General features: G+C 41.3%; 1 protein-coding gene across 2 annotated transcripts in view; it reads right to left on the reverse strand.

Moving 5' to 3' along the window:
- The window catches only part of STARD13 (StAR related lipid transfer domain containing 13), a 130,149-nt gene that overhangs the window by 99,321 nt on the left and 14,185 nt on the right, over positions 1–16,643 (reverse strand). The window contains exon 1 of one of the 2 annotated variants that reach the window (XM_033146487.1): positions 3,148–3,559. The exons of the other annotated variant lie outside the window; for it this stretch is intronic. Within the exon in view, the coding sequence (XP_033002378.1) occupies positions 3,148–3,313 (166 nt within the window). The 5' untranslated portion in view covers positions 3,314–3,559. Of the gene's footprint in view, positions 1–3,147; positions 3,560–16,643 lie in introns of those variants that run through there. 2 annotated transcript variants of the gene reach the window in all.

Consider the following 16,643-nt stretch of genomic DNA (forward strand, 5'->3'; position numbering starts at 1 on the left):
ATTCTGCTTTGGGTTTTTATGTAATTTTGAAATCCTGTTTTATTTTTTATGTAAACTGCTTTGATCTTAGGAAACGGGTTAGATAAATGTCACAACTACACAAATAATTAAAAGGGTCAGCATAGTGCTTCAAAGAGCTTCGGCAAAAGGCAAGTGGCGTCTTATGTCGACCGTGTGCTTGAACCTCAACATTACTTGACATTCAGCACTATCTTAAGATATCCTTGGATGCCGACATAAATGAAAATTATGGAAGCTTATTGGGGGGGGGGGGTTTTCCTGCCACCTCCACTACTCTGCAGCTTCTTGCACCCCATTGGAAAAGGTCAATAGCAGGCATAGGCAAACTCGGCCCTCCAGATGTTTTTGGCCTACAACTCCCATCATCCTTAGCTAACAGGACCAGTGGTTAGGGATGATGGGAATTGTAGTCCCAAAATATCTGGAGGGCAGAGATTGCCTATGCCTTGTCAATAGCTTCCTGAGCAATGTAGGATACTGCTGGGGGATAGAAGAAGCACCTCAAATTTCCACTTAGGATCCTAAGTTATGTTGCCTTAAAGAAGTTAATGGAAGAAAACTTTTATGTCCCCTCTTCTCTGCCCAGCAGCCCCCTAACCCTTCAAAAAGACTTTTCAAGCAGTACAGGTGGATGAAAGGTGATGGTGGGATAAGGAGCTTTCCTTTCATGCTCTTCTATAAGTTAATTTCTCTTTTTAATTTTGAATATAGAAATAAACAGTTACAGTTCTCCCCGCCCCAATAACCATCATCATTAAAGGTATTTTTTTAAAGTGCAGACAGTCCCTTTCCTCTTATAGGGACTACAACTTGCCATGCATAAGGGCCATAAATGCAATTTCAGCTATATCCAATCCAAGTTCTCAAGAAACAAGATTGGGAAATATTTCTGCTGAAGCCCTGGGGAGCAGTCAATAGTCAGGGTACATTACTGGGCTGGGCAACACATATAAATGGCAGTACCTCAAGTCTTGTGTATCTGTTAAGGTGAATGCCAATATCAACATCGTAAATGTGAACAATGCCAATTTTGAGGGGGTTGTATTCAAAACATCATAGATGCACCAGTGAAAGCTGACAGCCATCATGCATTGAGATATACAGTACCCTCTTCTATCTTCACCAATATCAAACCATCTAATTTACATTGAAGCAGATAAGAGCAGCTGAAGCCCAGAGGAAATATAGGTTTGAGGCACGCATGCTAGAAAAGATTTCGTGAGATTATTTTAGGCTGAAAATTGCAACTGAGTCCCTCTAACAATCTCAAAAGGGAATGTTTAGGCAAGGGTGTCAGGGGCAGACAATGCTGGGCATATATGAAAGCCCACACTGTAGCAACCCCAGAACAGATTTAGCGGTAGCACAGGGAGAGGGGAGGAATGTGCAATAAGAAATATTTGCACTAACGGAACTATTTCTCTGGACACTGCCCAATAGATTTTTGAAGGTTAGGAACAAAGCTCTGCTTTTTCAGCATTTCATTCTGGGCATTCATAAACACAGCTTCCAAAATTATAGGAAGATGCTTAAAAAGAATTATAGGGCATAGGCCTCATATATTCCATAAGTTTTACAAATCTTTTCCCCCCAGCACACATCATCACCTGGAAATGTGTATTTAATTAAATACTGTGTGCTTTTTGTTTTAAACCAACGCAAAGGGAAAATTTTTGCTCTTTTTCTTTCAATCAAGATTGTGCACAAGGTAATACAGCATGACATAATATCCTTCCTGAAATCGGAGCCACGGCTAGGACCAGTATCCTCCAAACATCACCGGTTCCTGAAACCATATTGCAAACAACAGAGTTTGCCTAATTGCCAAGGGAATAATCTCATTCATCAAATGCTTGTTGTTGAAATATGCATTGTTCCTTTATAAATGTGATAGGATTTCCATCAACATATCCTTTACCCAAAGCTCAACAGTAACTAAGCAGAGATAATAATTTAAGCCAGCAGCCCTGTGATCGTGGATATGGGAGTAAACACCAGTGAACTCAGTAGTACTTACTTCCAAGTAAATATGCAGCAGATATAAGTGGTGAAAGCACTTATCTAGGAAAGCAGAAATCCACATATTAAACTCTGGCAGTCTGGCACAATATATTCTCATGACTGGAAGTCTGATATTGCTATTCAGCTGGCTCCCTCAATGCAGTGCAGGTGCTATGAGTGAACTGAAATGAGCCACCGTTCCCTTAAGGAACATTGTTTTTCCCAGTTTCCTAAATATAAGCTAGAAGTCCATGGCACTTAGTAGTATTCTCTCTGTTGATCTACATAACTTTTTGACGGATTCATACAGGCAGCTGCGTATCATTCTTATGTGTGAAAGGTCCCAAGCATCACTTCAATTAAAAGCACACACACACGAACCAAAACTATACATTGCGAGAGTGATCCTGCATCCGCTCAGCCCTCATATTTTACACAGGGAGGAGGAAGAAACGGATATGCCCAAGGAGACTGCTTGCGTAGGCCTATAAACTTTCTCAAAATGAATATCCTACGTGATCTGCTTGTGAGCCTTTTGAGGACAAGGACCTATCTATTTCTGTTACTCACTCTACATTATAGAAGTGGGGTGGGGTGGGCATAAATTAAAAATTCAATGAACATAAATTTTAAAGACACCAGCAGTTACTCCATAGCCTTATGGGAAACATTTGGTCATACATGGCTTACGTCTCTCCGCAAGTACTTACAGCACAAGAGCACTTAAATAATGTTTAATTGCAGATTTATAGTACGATCGGTATATTGTATCGACTGAGATCTAGCACAATCCTACATGGAACAACCTTGTCCAAGCAGCTAAGAAGGTGAATGGAGCATGTATGGAATGTGGAAGTTTATGATTAAGTGGCTGGGCAGCTAAGTCCTTTTTCACACTACCTGCATGGCTGCACTGTTTGCAAATGGATAACTACACTGCAGCTAAATGCTGTCATTCGGGTTATTTATTTCTTTTCTTTTTTGAATGTCAGTAGTAGTAATGCTGAGTAAACAGCACAATCAGAGCTATTGACCAAACGACTTTAAGGTGAAGAAAACTGACCGGAAGGCATTCTTTCAGCAAGGAGTTATAGTTAAGAGCCTAAGGCAGCCCAAGTGACTCACCTTGTTGAATTTTAGTCAGGAGCTGATGGCGGGCTAGGATCCTACTTATCCTGTACGGAGAAGAGCGTCTTGCAGCCTGATCAAAACGCAAGCACATCTCTTGGCCTTCTGTTGACACGGCATTCACACAGTAGCAGCCTGAAGTGCTGGGCACCTGCCTCAACATCTCTGCCTTCACGTTTTTTAAAAAGGAAAAAAACAACTCTTAAATCCCAGATCTAAACTGGAGCACTGAGAGAAGAGAGGCAAGAAGTTGAAAAGCACAAGCGTTTTTTAAAAGAGAGAGAAAGAGAGAAAGGAGGAGTGCCAAAAGCTACAATTCAGGATTCCAGCTTCCCTCACATGATCGGAAAGGACCAATCAGTCAAAGAAAAGAATGTGAAAGTACACAGCGTGCCTCGCAGAGGAAAGTGAAGGCTATTCAAGCATTTGCAGCCCCACATAAACGCTGGAAGTGAAGAGCCTTGGAGCTGACTAAGCAATGATAGGAAAGTTTTAAGAAAGGAGAGATTGAGAGATTTCATGTTGCAACCATATGAAGCGCGCAGGAGCCCAGATTTTTTTTTCTCTGCCTCCCAGACTCAGGTCTAAGATGCCCTCTTCTCTCTACTGAGGATAAGAGAACTTCCTTCCTTTACACCGGAGTTTGTTTTAAACTGTGGCATACAGAGTTCTGGAACTTTTTCTTAAAACTATGGAGAAGCGGAATAAAGGAAACTCTTTAGCGGCACAAGTAGGAGGGGGAGAAAAAGTGAAGCTGAACAATCCCTTTAAGTTTAAAGCATTCTAACAAAGGATAGATTCTTTTCTAACAAAGGGTGAGGGCGATTCTCTCCCCCCCCCCCCACCGCCCCAATCACTCCTACAATGACTCATGCGGGGCTTTGTCTTACAAGAATGATGCTTCTGGTTACTATGAGTTACAGGTAGGTAGCCGTGTTGGTCTGCCATAGTCGAAACAAAATTTAAAAAAAAAAATTCCTTCCAGTAGCACTTTTAGAGACCAACTAAGTTTGTTATTGGTATGAACTTTCGTGTGCATGTATCTGAAGAAGTGTGCATGCACACAAAATCTCATACCAATAACAAACTTAGTTGGTCTCTAAGGTGCTACCGGTACTGGAAGGATTTTTTTTTATTTTGTTCTGGTTACTATGAGTACAAAAGCCCTCAAGAATTTGGTCTTGTCATCCAATTGAATCTAAATAGTCCAGGAAGCCTTTGCATATCGGAATACTTTTTTAAAAAATGATTTTTAGTTCTGAAATGGACCCACTGTAAAGAGTTATCTAGCATCCCAACAGTGTGTACTTATATTGCCAGTTTTGGGTTTGTCCACTGGTTTTTCATGCTAAGCCAGGAGTCGGGTTCTTCCAGAGGATCGATTTATTGAGCATCTATCCAGATATGCTTGCAAAACACTTACATGGAAGTTAGATTATAGCCGGCTTTAATCGTTCTGATATGCTTGCACATCTTCCTATTAACAATTTCTTTATTTTATACTTCTCAGTGCATTTTCCCATCACTTCCCTAATCACAAAATGGGTGCTTCTTTATAAAGGAGGTTTTGGTGCACTAGGGTGCAAAGCATTTGATCCACTTTAATTTTGTGAACCTAAATTTCCCATTGTGTGCTTGAATCCCTCCCACAAAATACTGATGGCCTGATATAGCACCCTTTAATATTTTCAGACTCGGGACCCACCTTTAACCTAACATGCATCTGAGGACCCATTTCTTAATTTTAAAAAATCATATATTTATATGGTGGTAGTGTTGTTGTTGTTGGGATACATCTTAAATCAGGCTGAGACTCCAGACTGGGTCTCAGGTCACCAGTCGAAGCCCATTGGACTAAGCAATCATCCATTTAGTTTTACAAAACACAATGTTTACTTTATTCTGCAGAGGACTCTGATGTGATGTTTTCATTTGTATGAGAAGTTTTCAGTGTGTGGCTATTCTTAAAAAAAGCAAAATATATACACACAGGAAAACAGGAAACTTCCTTACTTAGCCAGGCCATTGGTCCATTTAGCTCAGTACTATGCTGACTAGCAGCTTCGCTTTAGGATTTCTGACAGGGTTGTTTCCCAGCCCCAATAATAATAATGATAATGATAATTTTATTATTTATATTCCACCCATCTGGTTGGGTTTTCCCAGCCACTGTGGGTGGCTTACAGCATAAATAAAAACATAATAAAACATCAAACATTTAAAAAATGCAACATATTATACAGACTATAAATAAACCAATAAATCAACAGAAACTAATCATCATCATTCAGGTAGGTAGCCGTGTTGGTCTGATGCAGTCTATATATATGTGTGTGTGTGTGTGTGTGTGTGTGTGTGTGTATGTATATATAAGCAGCACCTTAGAGACAAACTTAGTTGGTCTCTAAGGTGCTACTGGACAATGTTTTTATTTCTTTATATCATCATCAACAACAACAGCAACATCATCTTTTTGTAGTTATAACCAAATTAAAATAACCACCAACCCCAACCCAACAAAAACAAAGCAGAGGAACCAAAATTAAAACATTTTAAAACATTTTAGCTGGTTGCCCTAACCCAAGAGTTGTTCCAGCAATGTCTCTCTGGCCTCCCAGGAGCCTCTTTTGACTGTTCAGGGCGAGTCTGAGCCTTGCAGCAGGAGCACTCACAGGGATTGAGCCAGGGACCTCCTGGATGCAAAGCACATGATCTACTGCTGAGCTGCAGCCCTTCTCCACCTAAAGACTACATGGAACCCACTTATAGGATATAAATTCGCCACAGAGCCACAAAGCTTCAGAATAATGAAGAAACACCATGGTGCCTTCTCACTTTCTTCCCAAAGCTGTGAAAGTACTAACTAGGGCTTTGGGAAGGAGCTGGAGGACTCTAGGACCCTGTCAGAGCCCTCATGCCTCCTTCCCAAAGCCCAGTGCCTCACTTTCCTGGCTGTGGAAAGGCAGCAGGAGGGCTGCAAGGGTGCATCAAATGTTGCCAAGGGACACACACACAAAAACCCTTGAGGGCCACATGCAGCCCTTGAGGGCCACATGTTGGACTACCCAGTTCTAGACCAATAAATTGATCAAGTTATTGAAATTATAATATTCTATAATAATCAATAATAATAATATTTGAAATTAATACAGAGTTGAAATTTTAACATTTACATCTTACGTTTGGCTTCTTCATGACAGGCGAAGGATAGTGTTTGTTTCACGAAGCTGTCAAGCGGCTGTGCTGTGATTTGGATACTGAGTGACATTAGTCTTTATTGCCAATACCAGGATGTTCCTCCTAGGTTCACAGAACTACTTACCAGTAAATCAAGATTTTAAGGCTTGGGAACAGCATCCCTGCTGTCCTTCCAGAAACCAAAGGACCAGGGATGCACTAAGAGTGGAAGAAGGGAACTGAGAGGCAGGACCTATACCAACTTCCTTTTTGGCAATGGAAAGGGCATTTGTAAAACACAGGCTAGAAATATTTTCAACAAACAAAGAAAATGTTTCTTGTTTATTTTCTGAAAAGTGCCGCCAAGTTCTGAACATATTAATTCTCACTGGTTTTAAGTTCTTCAAAATAGCAGTGTAATCCTATGCTGCCCTACTCCACTGCTTGGTAAAAGTTCCCGCACTCTAAAGCAGGGGTCAGCAACCTTTTTCAGCCTCAGACCTCAGACCATGTGGTGGGCCGGACTATATTTTTTTGGGGGGGGAAATGAACGAACTCCTATGCCCCACAAATAATCCAGAGACGCATTTTAAATAAAAGCACGCATTCTGCTCATGTAAACACACCAGGCAGGCCCCACAAATAACCCAGAGATGCATTTTAAATAAAAGGACACATTCTACTCATGTAAAAACACGCTGATTCCCAGACCGTCTGTAGGCCGAATTTAGAAGGTGATTGGGCCAGATCTGGCCCCCGGGCCTTAGGTTGCCTACCCCTGCTCTAGAGAGGAGACAAGGCGAGAACAGCCTCTTCTGTTTAGCAGGTACCAGAACAGCTCTGTCCCTCTAGTGGTGGTTCAAGTCCGTGGCACCAGTGGAAAACTGGGATGGAGGATGCTAAGTTATCTTGATAGGCACTAGGACAAGGTTTCTTTGGAATAGGATGCTGTCATGGCACAGTTCTTTTCTTGCAATCTTGGGGTTAATGCAGGGCACAGGGTCAGGACAAAGTCGTTGCTTACTTTAATAATTTTACTTACTGTTTATAGTTTCAAAGGGAGTTTACCATAAAGAGAAAAAACGAGGCACTTATTTGATACAAAAGGGCCGCCACATTAGATTAGAATGATCTCCAGTTGCCTTTCTACCCTATAGTTTTATGAAAACCAAGTGGAACCAAAAACTTGATTCACGTGATCTCCTCACCCCCATTGCCACTTCTGAGATGGAAATAGTATGGATGGGATTCACCTAACGAATCCCGAGAACAGAAACCCTGCACTGGGACTTCTGCTTGTACAATAGGGCTCCCGCCCTCTCTTCCCCATGTGCCCCCTTGCCCCCTAAATCGGCTCAGGGATGGGGAGAATCCCCAGAACAGCATGCAGGCATGGGAGAGGGGGGTCGTTCCATCTGGCAAGCAGAAATGTTGGTGCTAATGGAACATTCAACTTAGCATGATGTTCACTTCCTCCCTATGAGATTTAGGCACTTGTATGCATGGACTTAGAGCACCTGCATCAAATGTTGTGTGTGGTTTAGCAGAGAGGCATGCAACCGCTCCTGCATACATAAAGGCCATTGTTGCTAAGGGAAGCATCTCATAGCACCAAAGTACACATGTTTACTCAGATGTAAGTCCTAGAGAGCAATAAGCCAGTGTGCTGCACTGGTTAATGTTGGACTAGAACCTGAGACACCCACTCAACTCTGAAACTGACTTGGTGATCATGGGCCAGATGGTCACTTTTCCCTCAGCTTAACGTACCTCACAAGGATAAAATGGGAAGGGTGGAAGCAGAGAAAATCTTTCACGATATCCTGAGCTTCTTGGAGAAAAGGCAAGATATAAATACACAGGTTAAGAACAGTTTCGGGTTAAGAACGGACCTCCAGAATGAATTAAGTTCTTAACCCGAGGTACCACTGTATAATAATACTCCCCTGATAAGTGGGTATAGGACAACCCAAATTAGTGTTCATATGGAAGTGTAAATGTGCCAGTTACATCAAAACACTTCACACATTGTACTAATATGTCCCGTGCTATGAAACTAGCAGCAGGATCGAGCAATCACTGTATTATTATTTATAAGACATTAGCACCAAAACAATATGACTAGACAGAAAAGGCAGTAATTGTTTGATGCACGTTACTCCTTGCAAATACCAACTCATTACAGAAGTGTTATTTTTTTTAATTTACTGGAATCTACCTATTTCTACAAAGCACCTTAGGCTACATATCTATTGCATGGAAGATGCTACATTAGTTGTCATGATTATATTACAGAGTTAATTAATGCCTCAGAGCATATTCACAGTTTTATGTAGTTGGACTCCAGCTTAAAACACTGATAGGATCAAAGGCTTCAATGAAATGCTAAAATTACTTCTCATCTATTTACTGTGCACATTTAAGAATGCTCCTGAGTCTGTTGATAGCTGACAGACCTCTGTTCGGTTCCTAACTTTGGGAGTGGACCACAGACTGAATCATTTCAGACTTTATTGCGTCAGTGTTTCTCTTTACGATGTTCATTCATAGGGTGTGAAGTGCAATAGCTCTTCTAAAGAAGCCACAACAAACTCCTGTGATGGAAGGTGGCAACTCAGATGACTTGTTCTATCCTCCCCCATGAAGTAAATTACAACCCGCAACATTAAAGCATATTGTTACAATAAAACTCTAAAGGAATTCCTACTCCGTGTTTAGGCTGGTGGTCACAAAACTGCCTGGTAAAGTAACGCTGATGCAGTTTAGTGCAATGGCATTGTTAAAGAAGAACGTTGAAGTCAGACTTCTGTGAGTGGTGAATGTTGGAAGTCTCCCAAAACTAAGGAAGAGTGAAGCAGCCATACTAGGTCTGCAAGGCATTACAAAAGAACAGTGTGGTGCAAGTAGTATACAAATGGCGACCGGCATGTGAGCAGGATGGTGGCTCCAGTGGAAAGTAGTACAAGGCAGAAGGACTAAGGATTATTTCTTAGCTGCACCCAGGAGCATATATAAGAGTTTGTTACAGGAGGAAGCAGCAGCAGAGAATACGTAAACTCCAGCAAGCATGGCCAGTGACCAGGGATGATGGGAGTTGTAGTTCAGCAACATCTGGAGGGCCAAAGTTTCCCCAACACCGTGGTGCATCAGCTCTATGGCATCAGGAAGTGGTGGGCTATCTTCTTCACTGGAGGTATATAAGCAGGGGCTAGATAACAATCTGTTATGGCTGCTGAATTTCTGCAATATTCCTGCACTTAGTTGGCCTACATGATCTCCCGAGGTCCTGGTCCAACTCTAAAATTGTATGATTTTATTATTCTATGTATCTCTTGGGAAAAGAGCAGCAGGAAAAGCTACAAAAGGAACGGAGCTTTCTATTTTTCACAAGGAAATAAATATGTTTCTTCCTTCCCCCCCCCCCAGACCCGGATTTTTATGGTGAGCGAGAGGCTTTATAAAGGATATCAATCCAAGAAAGAGGCAGAAAGAAACAGCACGATCAAACTCTTTTTTAAAAAAAAAACCCAAACTTTGAAATCCAGAGAGATACTGATGTGTTTTAGAGGCGAGACAGCTGCTGTATGTAAACTGTCTGACAATTTCTTGTAGAAAAGAATACTCCTGTGCAAGCGGATTTTTATATGTAAAAGTAAAGCTCAAAGACACCCCCACACAATCCTCTGCTCAGCAGAATGATGTATCCGCTTCCCCCCTCCATTCTGAACATCAGGGGGATTATCTGCCTGCTTTTTAAGAACTGTAGGTTTAAGGGGATAACGATGCTATAAAATATTTCTTTTGATATTAAAAGCCTTAATGGACCTTATGCTGACATGTCAGTTTGGCACAAAGAAGTGCTGTTTATAGGCTCAGGGAGAAGGAATGACAGCAGTCACAATGGCTTCCTATCAAACAGCCTGAAGATCAACATTATATCCAAGCAAGTAATATTCTTCTCTCTCTCTCAACTGTGTGTGTGTGTATGTGTGTGTGTGGAGAGAGGGGGGGAGAGAGTAATGTTTGTGTAAACACTGACCTTATAATAAGGCCATACAATTAAATTGCATAGCAATCATATGCATCATTACTCAGAATTAAGTCCCACACATATCCTACTAGTTCCATTAAATTCAATAAGACGCATTTCTATGTGAGCACAGGATACAGTCAGTGCAAGAGGTTTCTTTTGTAGGTATGATGCAGAAAAAAATTACATGAAATTTCTATCCTCTCCACAAAACTACTGTGATTCATAGATTTCACCTGGCAGTAAAAATTTCAGGTAGCTATAGTTCTTGCCACTCCATAGCCATTTTATGTAGATTTCTTCACTGCAACATGCCTAAAAGGAACAGTCCTTTCTTCAAAGATGCATTTGTCATGAATATTATGTCATCAGCCAACCCTACCCCAAACAAGCCACTACTGTATTATGCTGGTGGTTAATTACCCACATGGTTCCAAGAATCCCATTCATAGCAATTGTGAGAAACAGAGGCTGAAGATAACTCATTTCCAGATTCTGTGTGTGAAGAAGCACCATAGTCCAACTGGGATGCAATACTGTAGATGTGTTTAAATAAATGTTTTTTATTTCAGTTTTTATAACAACACTAAACAACAGCACATTATTGAACGGCCATCCCATTCATATCAAGGATACAAGCTATTTCGCCAGCAAAAGTGTTCTGCAAATCATGTTGCAGAAGGAGACGCGACTGTCATTATTTTCACCAGAGGGATCAAATGTAACAAACCCACACTCTGCTGGACAACCCCTGTGATGATATAACAGTGGGGGAGAAAGACATAAACCACTTCGGGACTTTCTACGGTTACCCCCTGATTGATTTTTATGCGATAAAGTAATAATGAGAACTAAACGCCTCTTGGCATTGACTTGACTGCTGATAGTTGAAGATGTCATATTTGAAGTGATGCAGCAATAGGGGGTTGCTGCCAGTTTCTAGCCAAACAGATGTTTCATTTTAGGTTCTTAAGGGGTCACAAGATTAAGGGCAGAGTAAGTGGATGAACAAATGAGCAGGAGAAAAATATGGAGAGGCACAAATGGAAAACGCCAGAAAGCCGAAAGGAAAAAGGCGGGAGGGAGAGAGTTGAAGCCACAAAATGATGCTCAAAAACTGAAACAGCCAACATTTCCACATGAGCCCAATATACACATCACAGAGATTCAGTCAAAGCACACTGTCTCAAAATCCAAATTTCATAGAATCAACACAGTAAGTGGAATCTCTTTGCCCCTGCAGAATGATGGGTAACTACAAAGTTGACCATCCAAAGTCTGAGATAAGATGATGAACCTGATTTAGTTTAGTGCAAACTGAGAAGCCCAAGCCACTTCATTTTTGCATAGTTGAGAGATGTATGCTATCAGTCTGTAAGGTCAGCGTCGAAATTAAACCCAGCACAATCCACACTGACAGTGCCAGCTTCAAAAGCTCTGAACGGGCATCTGGATCTCCGAGATGCTTTAGCAGTACAAGATAAAGGATGGCAGACAGGTGGAAGGTGCCAATATAATTGCAGTTTGCCACTCATCTGCTCCTCAGAAGGCAACTGCTATTTACCACAGGCAAAGTTATGACCTGGTTTGATTCTGTAATTCTGTAAGAATTTGCATACAGCATGCAAGCTTCCAGGCCCATAAGATTATTCAAGATACAGAAACAGCCTCCCATAATCTGCCTTTTTAAAAAAAATGCTATGTACATATGGCTAATGACAAAAATAGTTCAGAGAACTAATCTGCACGATAAAATAAATATGGTGTTGTATCAAGTATACAGTGTAAATGGTAAAAACTGAATATGTGAACATCTGACAGGCAACATCTTTGTATCATTTACAGAAACTAAATATTTCCATTTTCCCAAAACAGAAAAAACATGCATTGATGGAAGTTTATTCTGTGTCAGATGACTCTCTTGTTTTGCTCATTTGCTGGCTGATTTATCCTAAGAACATAATATTAGGACATTCAACTGAAGTACAGTATTCTTTGTACAAAAAAGAAAGTATTGCTCTGGCTTTGTGCCACTGGAAAACATTACTCCAAGGGGCTAAGTCTGTAGAAGAAGCTGCTATGAGTGGGATCTCTTCATTATAGTTTACTGCAGTGACCTAGAATCCAAATGTAGATGTTCAAATCTGTCCTAGCTGGGAATTTGTTCCAGTCATTTAATAATCCCTCTGAATTTGTTAGCTTCCATGAAACACTACAACATAAGGATTAGCGCATACTTCTTAGCTTGATAACATTTGCTCTGCTCCTACAGCAGCAGTACTCTGTCGTTTGAAGATATTTACTTCATGTACGTGCATAAAAGCCAAGTTGTTGTTCCAGAGTGAGCTTTGCTTAAGCCCTTTACCAACCACAGATCCATTATTTTATTTGTTTTCTATTTAAATCAGTTTTCTCCCCCTTCTAAATTGCACTATGCCAAGTTTATCTAATTTAAGGAGGAATAGAACCTGAAAATCTGAATGTATAACCAAATAAAAAATCCCGTTAGCTCATTTGACAGTATATCCTCTAATCCAGGGATGTGGAATCTGCAGCCTTTGAAATGCAGATGGACTACAACTACCACCATCTCCGACTATTGGCCATGCTGTCTGAGTCTGATTCGAAATTGGGTTTCCCCACTTTTTTGTCCCCAAAAAGGCCAATCAGAAGGGAAACTTGAAGCTTTCGGGCTCCATACAGAAGGCTCTAAAGCTAAAATTATAAATAAGGAGTCATCTACTGGCCCTCAAAATTGTAAGTCAACAGCTACAGGAGCAAACTCCCATCATGTTCTACTTGTGGGTTCCATACTTTCTACATGTAAGTAGTTGAGGGAATACAATTACAGTTAAGCAGTATGTTCATCAGGTGTTCATCAGTATGCGGATGACAACCAGCTCTAACACTCTTTTAAATCAGAACCAGTGAAGGCGGTGAATGTCCTGTGTGAGTGCCTGGAAGCAGTGGGAGGATGGATGGCGGCTAACAGATTGAGGTTGAATCCTGACAAGACAGAAGTACTGTTTTTGGGGGACAGGGTGTGGGCGGGTGTGGGGGACTCCTGGTCCTGAATGGGATAACTGTGCCCCTGAAGGACCAGGTGTGCAGCCTGGGAGTCATTTTGGACTCACAGCTGTCCATGGAGGCACAGGTTAATTCTGTGTCCAGGGCGGCTGTCTACCAGCTCCATCTGGCATGCAGGCTGAGACCCTACCTGCCTGCGGACTGTCACACCAGAGTGGTGCATGCTCTAGTTATCTCCCGCTTGGACTACTGCAATCTGCTCTACCTGGGGCTACCTTTGAAGGTGGCCTGAAAACTATAACTAATCCAGAATGCGGCAGCTAGACTGGTGACTGGGAGTGGCCACTGGGACCACATAACACCAGTCCTGAGAGATCTAGATTGGCTCTCAGTACGTTTCCGAGCACAATTCAAAATGTTGGTGCTGACCTTTAAAGCCCTAAACGGCTCGGTCTTGTATACCTGAAAGAGCGTCTCCACCCGCATCATTCAGCCCAGACACTGAGATCCAGTGCCGAGGGCCTTCTGGCAGTTCCCTCACTGCGAGAAGCAAAGCTACAGGGAACCAGGCAGAGGGCCTTCTCGGTAGTGGCACCCGCCCTGTGGAATGCCCTTCCATCAGAGGTCGAAGAGATAAACAACTACCTGACATTTAGAAAATACCTGAAGGCAGCCCTGTTTAGGGAAGTTTTTAATCTGTGACATTTTAATGTTTTTTAATATTTGTTGGAAGCTGCCCAGAGTGGCTTGGGAGACCCAGCCAGATGGGCGGGGTACAAATTATTTATTTATTTATTTATTTATTTATTTATTATTATTATTATTATTATTATTATTATTATTATATACAAATAATTGTGGAAATAAAAAAGAAAACAAATAATGGGCTAGTAAGTAAGAAGCAAACACACACAAAAACATTACTGATACAGACTTTTTCCATTTCTCACGCTTCAGATCTCCCACTTGCAATATATAAAAATACAGTGTTCAGAGCTGGCAGTCAGCCCTAATTCTAAGCCTTTTACTGCTATAGGTGTCCACAACATACAAAGGGCACCACCTTGGCTACCCCAATACAGACAAAAAGAGCAAAAAGCTCCTACCACAAGAGGATGAAAGATTTTTGTGTATTATTATTGTTTCTGCATGGGCAGCAGGATGGAGATAAGAGGATGGTTTAAGACATGAATTCTGACACCAAAAAAACCAATTTCCTTGTCATTGCTGGTTTATGCTCTCCCCCAAAACTCTCCTAACACCTTCTGTTTCTTGTACTTCCTTGTTCCGTTTCTGCTCCCATGCACAGACAGAGGAAGCTATTCTGGGGACATGTTGTCTCTTTGTCACTTGGGCAGGGATTTCTACAGACGGAGATTATTTAAATGCCAGAGGGGAAAAGGAAGAGAGAGAACAGCTGCTGAAAAGACTCAGTTCATTACATCTGAAGTCTCATCTCTAGTCATTCACACACACAAACACAGACAGTACAAAGGACGGCGGATTACTGGACCTTTCTGGGCATTTCTTCTTGTGGATTGAGTGACATTCTCCATCACCCAAGGCACCTTTTTCTAAAGTTGCCGTCTCACATCTTGTACTTTGACATAGGCAGCTCCAAACGTGAATTAGAGAACATACTGAGTTGGGAAGTGAGGGCTGCAATATGTTTGTTAAAGGTTTGTAAACAGTTCGCAGACCTGTCAGCTTCCATCTGTTTGAATCTATTAACTGGCACATTCCCAGCTGTGACCTTCCCAATATCCAAAACAGAGGGTGCTTTTGCCTTGCTCCAAACCATATAATTCTAGAATTAGTTTAATTATGTGGCATGGCAGAAATCTTTTTTAGAATAGCTCACAATAGCTCACTGAACTTCCCCAGTACTCTTAATTCCTCACAGCAATCCAGACTGCAAGGAAATTATGTGGTACACCAGTCATAAGAACAAGATGGTAACATGAATGGATAATCTGTTGGGAAAATGCATGGAGTACAATGGAAGATCTAGCAAAGAGATTTAATTTACACACCATACTTTACAGTGCTCTGAGGCACAGTGCAGACTCAACCATAGTTAGCCCTGAGCCTTGTTATAATCCCAAACATGTGGACAATGTTTCCTGTAAAACCATAGTTTAGCTTCTGAGCTGAGCCTGTCCGTGTAGTATAAACGTGGAAACACATGCAGTATCTGCTTGTCACCACATAAGGAAAGAGGATAGTTGTAAAACAGAGTGCAAACTGAGAATACCAGTCTAACATACACAAAATATAGAGATTGAAGATACAAGGTTGAAGATACAAGGAATTTGGAGGTCCATAACTCTATCTAACTCATGCAAGACCCCTACTCTTTTGCAAGCTGAGTATCTCCAATAGCTTTAAATATGTTGTTGTTCAGTCGTTCAGTTGTGTCCGACTCTTCGTGACCCCATGGACCAAAGCACGCCAGGCACTCCTGTTTTCCACTGCCTCCCGCAGTTTGGCCAAACTCATGCCAGTCGCTTCGAGAACACTGTCCAACCATCTCATCCTCTGTCGTCCCCTTCTCCTTGTGCCCTCCATCTTTCCCAACATCAGGGTCTTTTCCAGGGAGTCTTCTCTTCTCATGACTCCCTGGAAAAGACCCTGATGTTGGGAAAGATGGAGGGCACAAGGAGAAGGGGACGACAGAGGATGAGATGGTTGGACAGTGTTCTTTAAATATAGGAAAGTTAAAATACTGTACAGTGGTACCTCGGGTTACATACGCTTCAGGTTACAGACTCCACTAATCCAGAAATAATGCTTCAGGTTAAGAACTTTGCTTCAGGATAATATAGTAGGGGTCGGATAGTTATGCCAGCTTTTCAGTAGTCTTGGAAGTAGAAAGAAGGATATGAAGTGAAAATTGGGTACTTGTTGATATTGCAGTGTAATAAAGACATACATGAAGACATGTGGATATATTGAAATACACTCATAAGTAAGAGTGAATCATACGGTTGGGTCTGATAGGAAGTCGGATGGGTTTGGAAAATTTGTTGGTATTGCTTTTCCAAATTTTGGGGTGTTTTTTTGGGGGGGTTGTTTCTTTTCTTTTTTTCTTTTCTCTTTTTTTCTTTCGGGTTTTGTTTAACGATATGTTATCTATAGTACTCTATAAGGGAATAGAATTGGATATTGGTTAGGGGTAATCACAAAACTAAACAAACACAGTAATTGTAACTGTTTTTTATTTATTTTTATTTGTATATGGAACGTTTACTGTACACTT

Source organism: Lacerta agilis, chromosome 4 (assembly GCF_009819535.1).
Source record: "Lacerta agilis isolate rLacAgi1 chromosome 4, rLacAgi1.pri, whole genome shotgun sequence".
NCBI lineage: Eukaryota > Metazoa > Chordata > Lepidosauria > Squamata > Lacertidae > Lacerta > Lacerta agilis.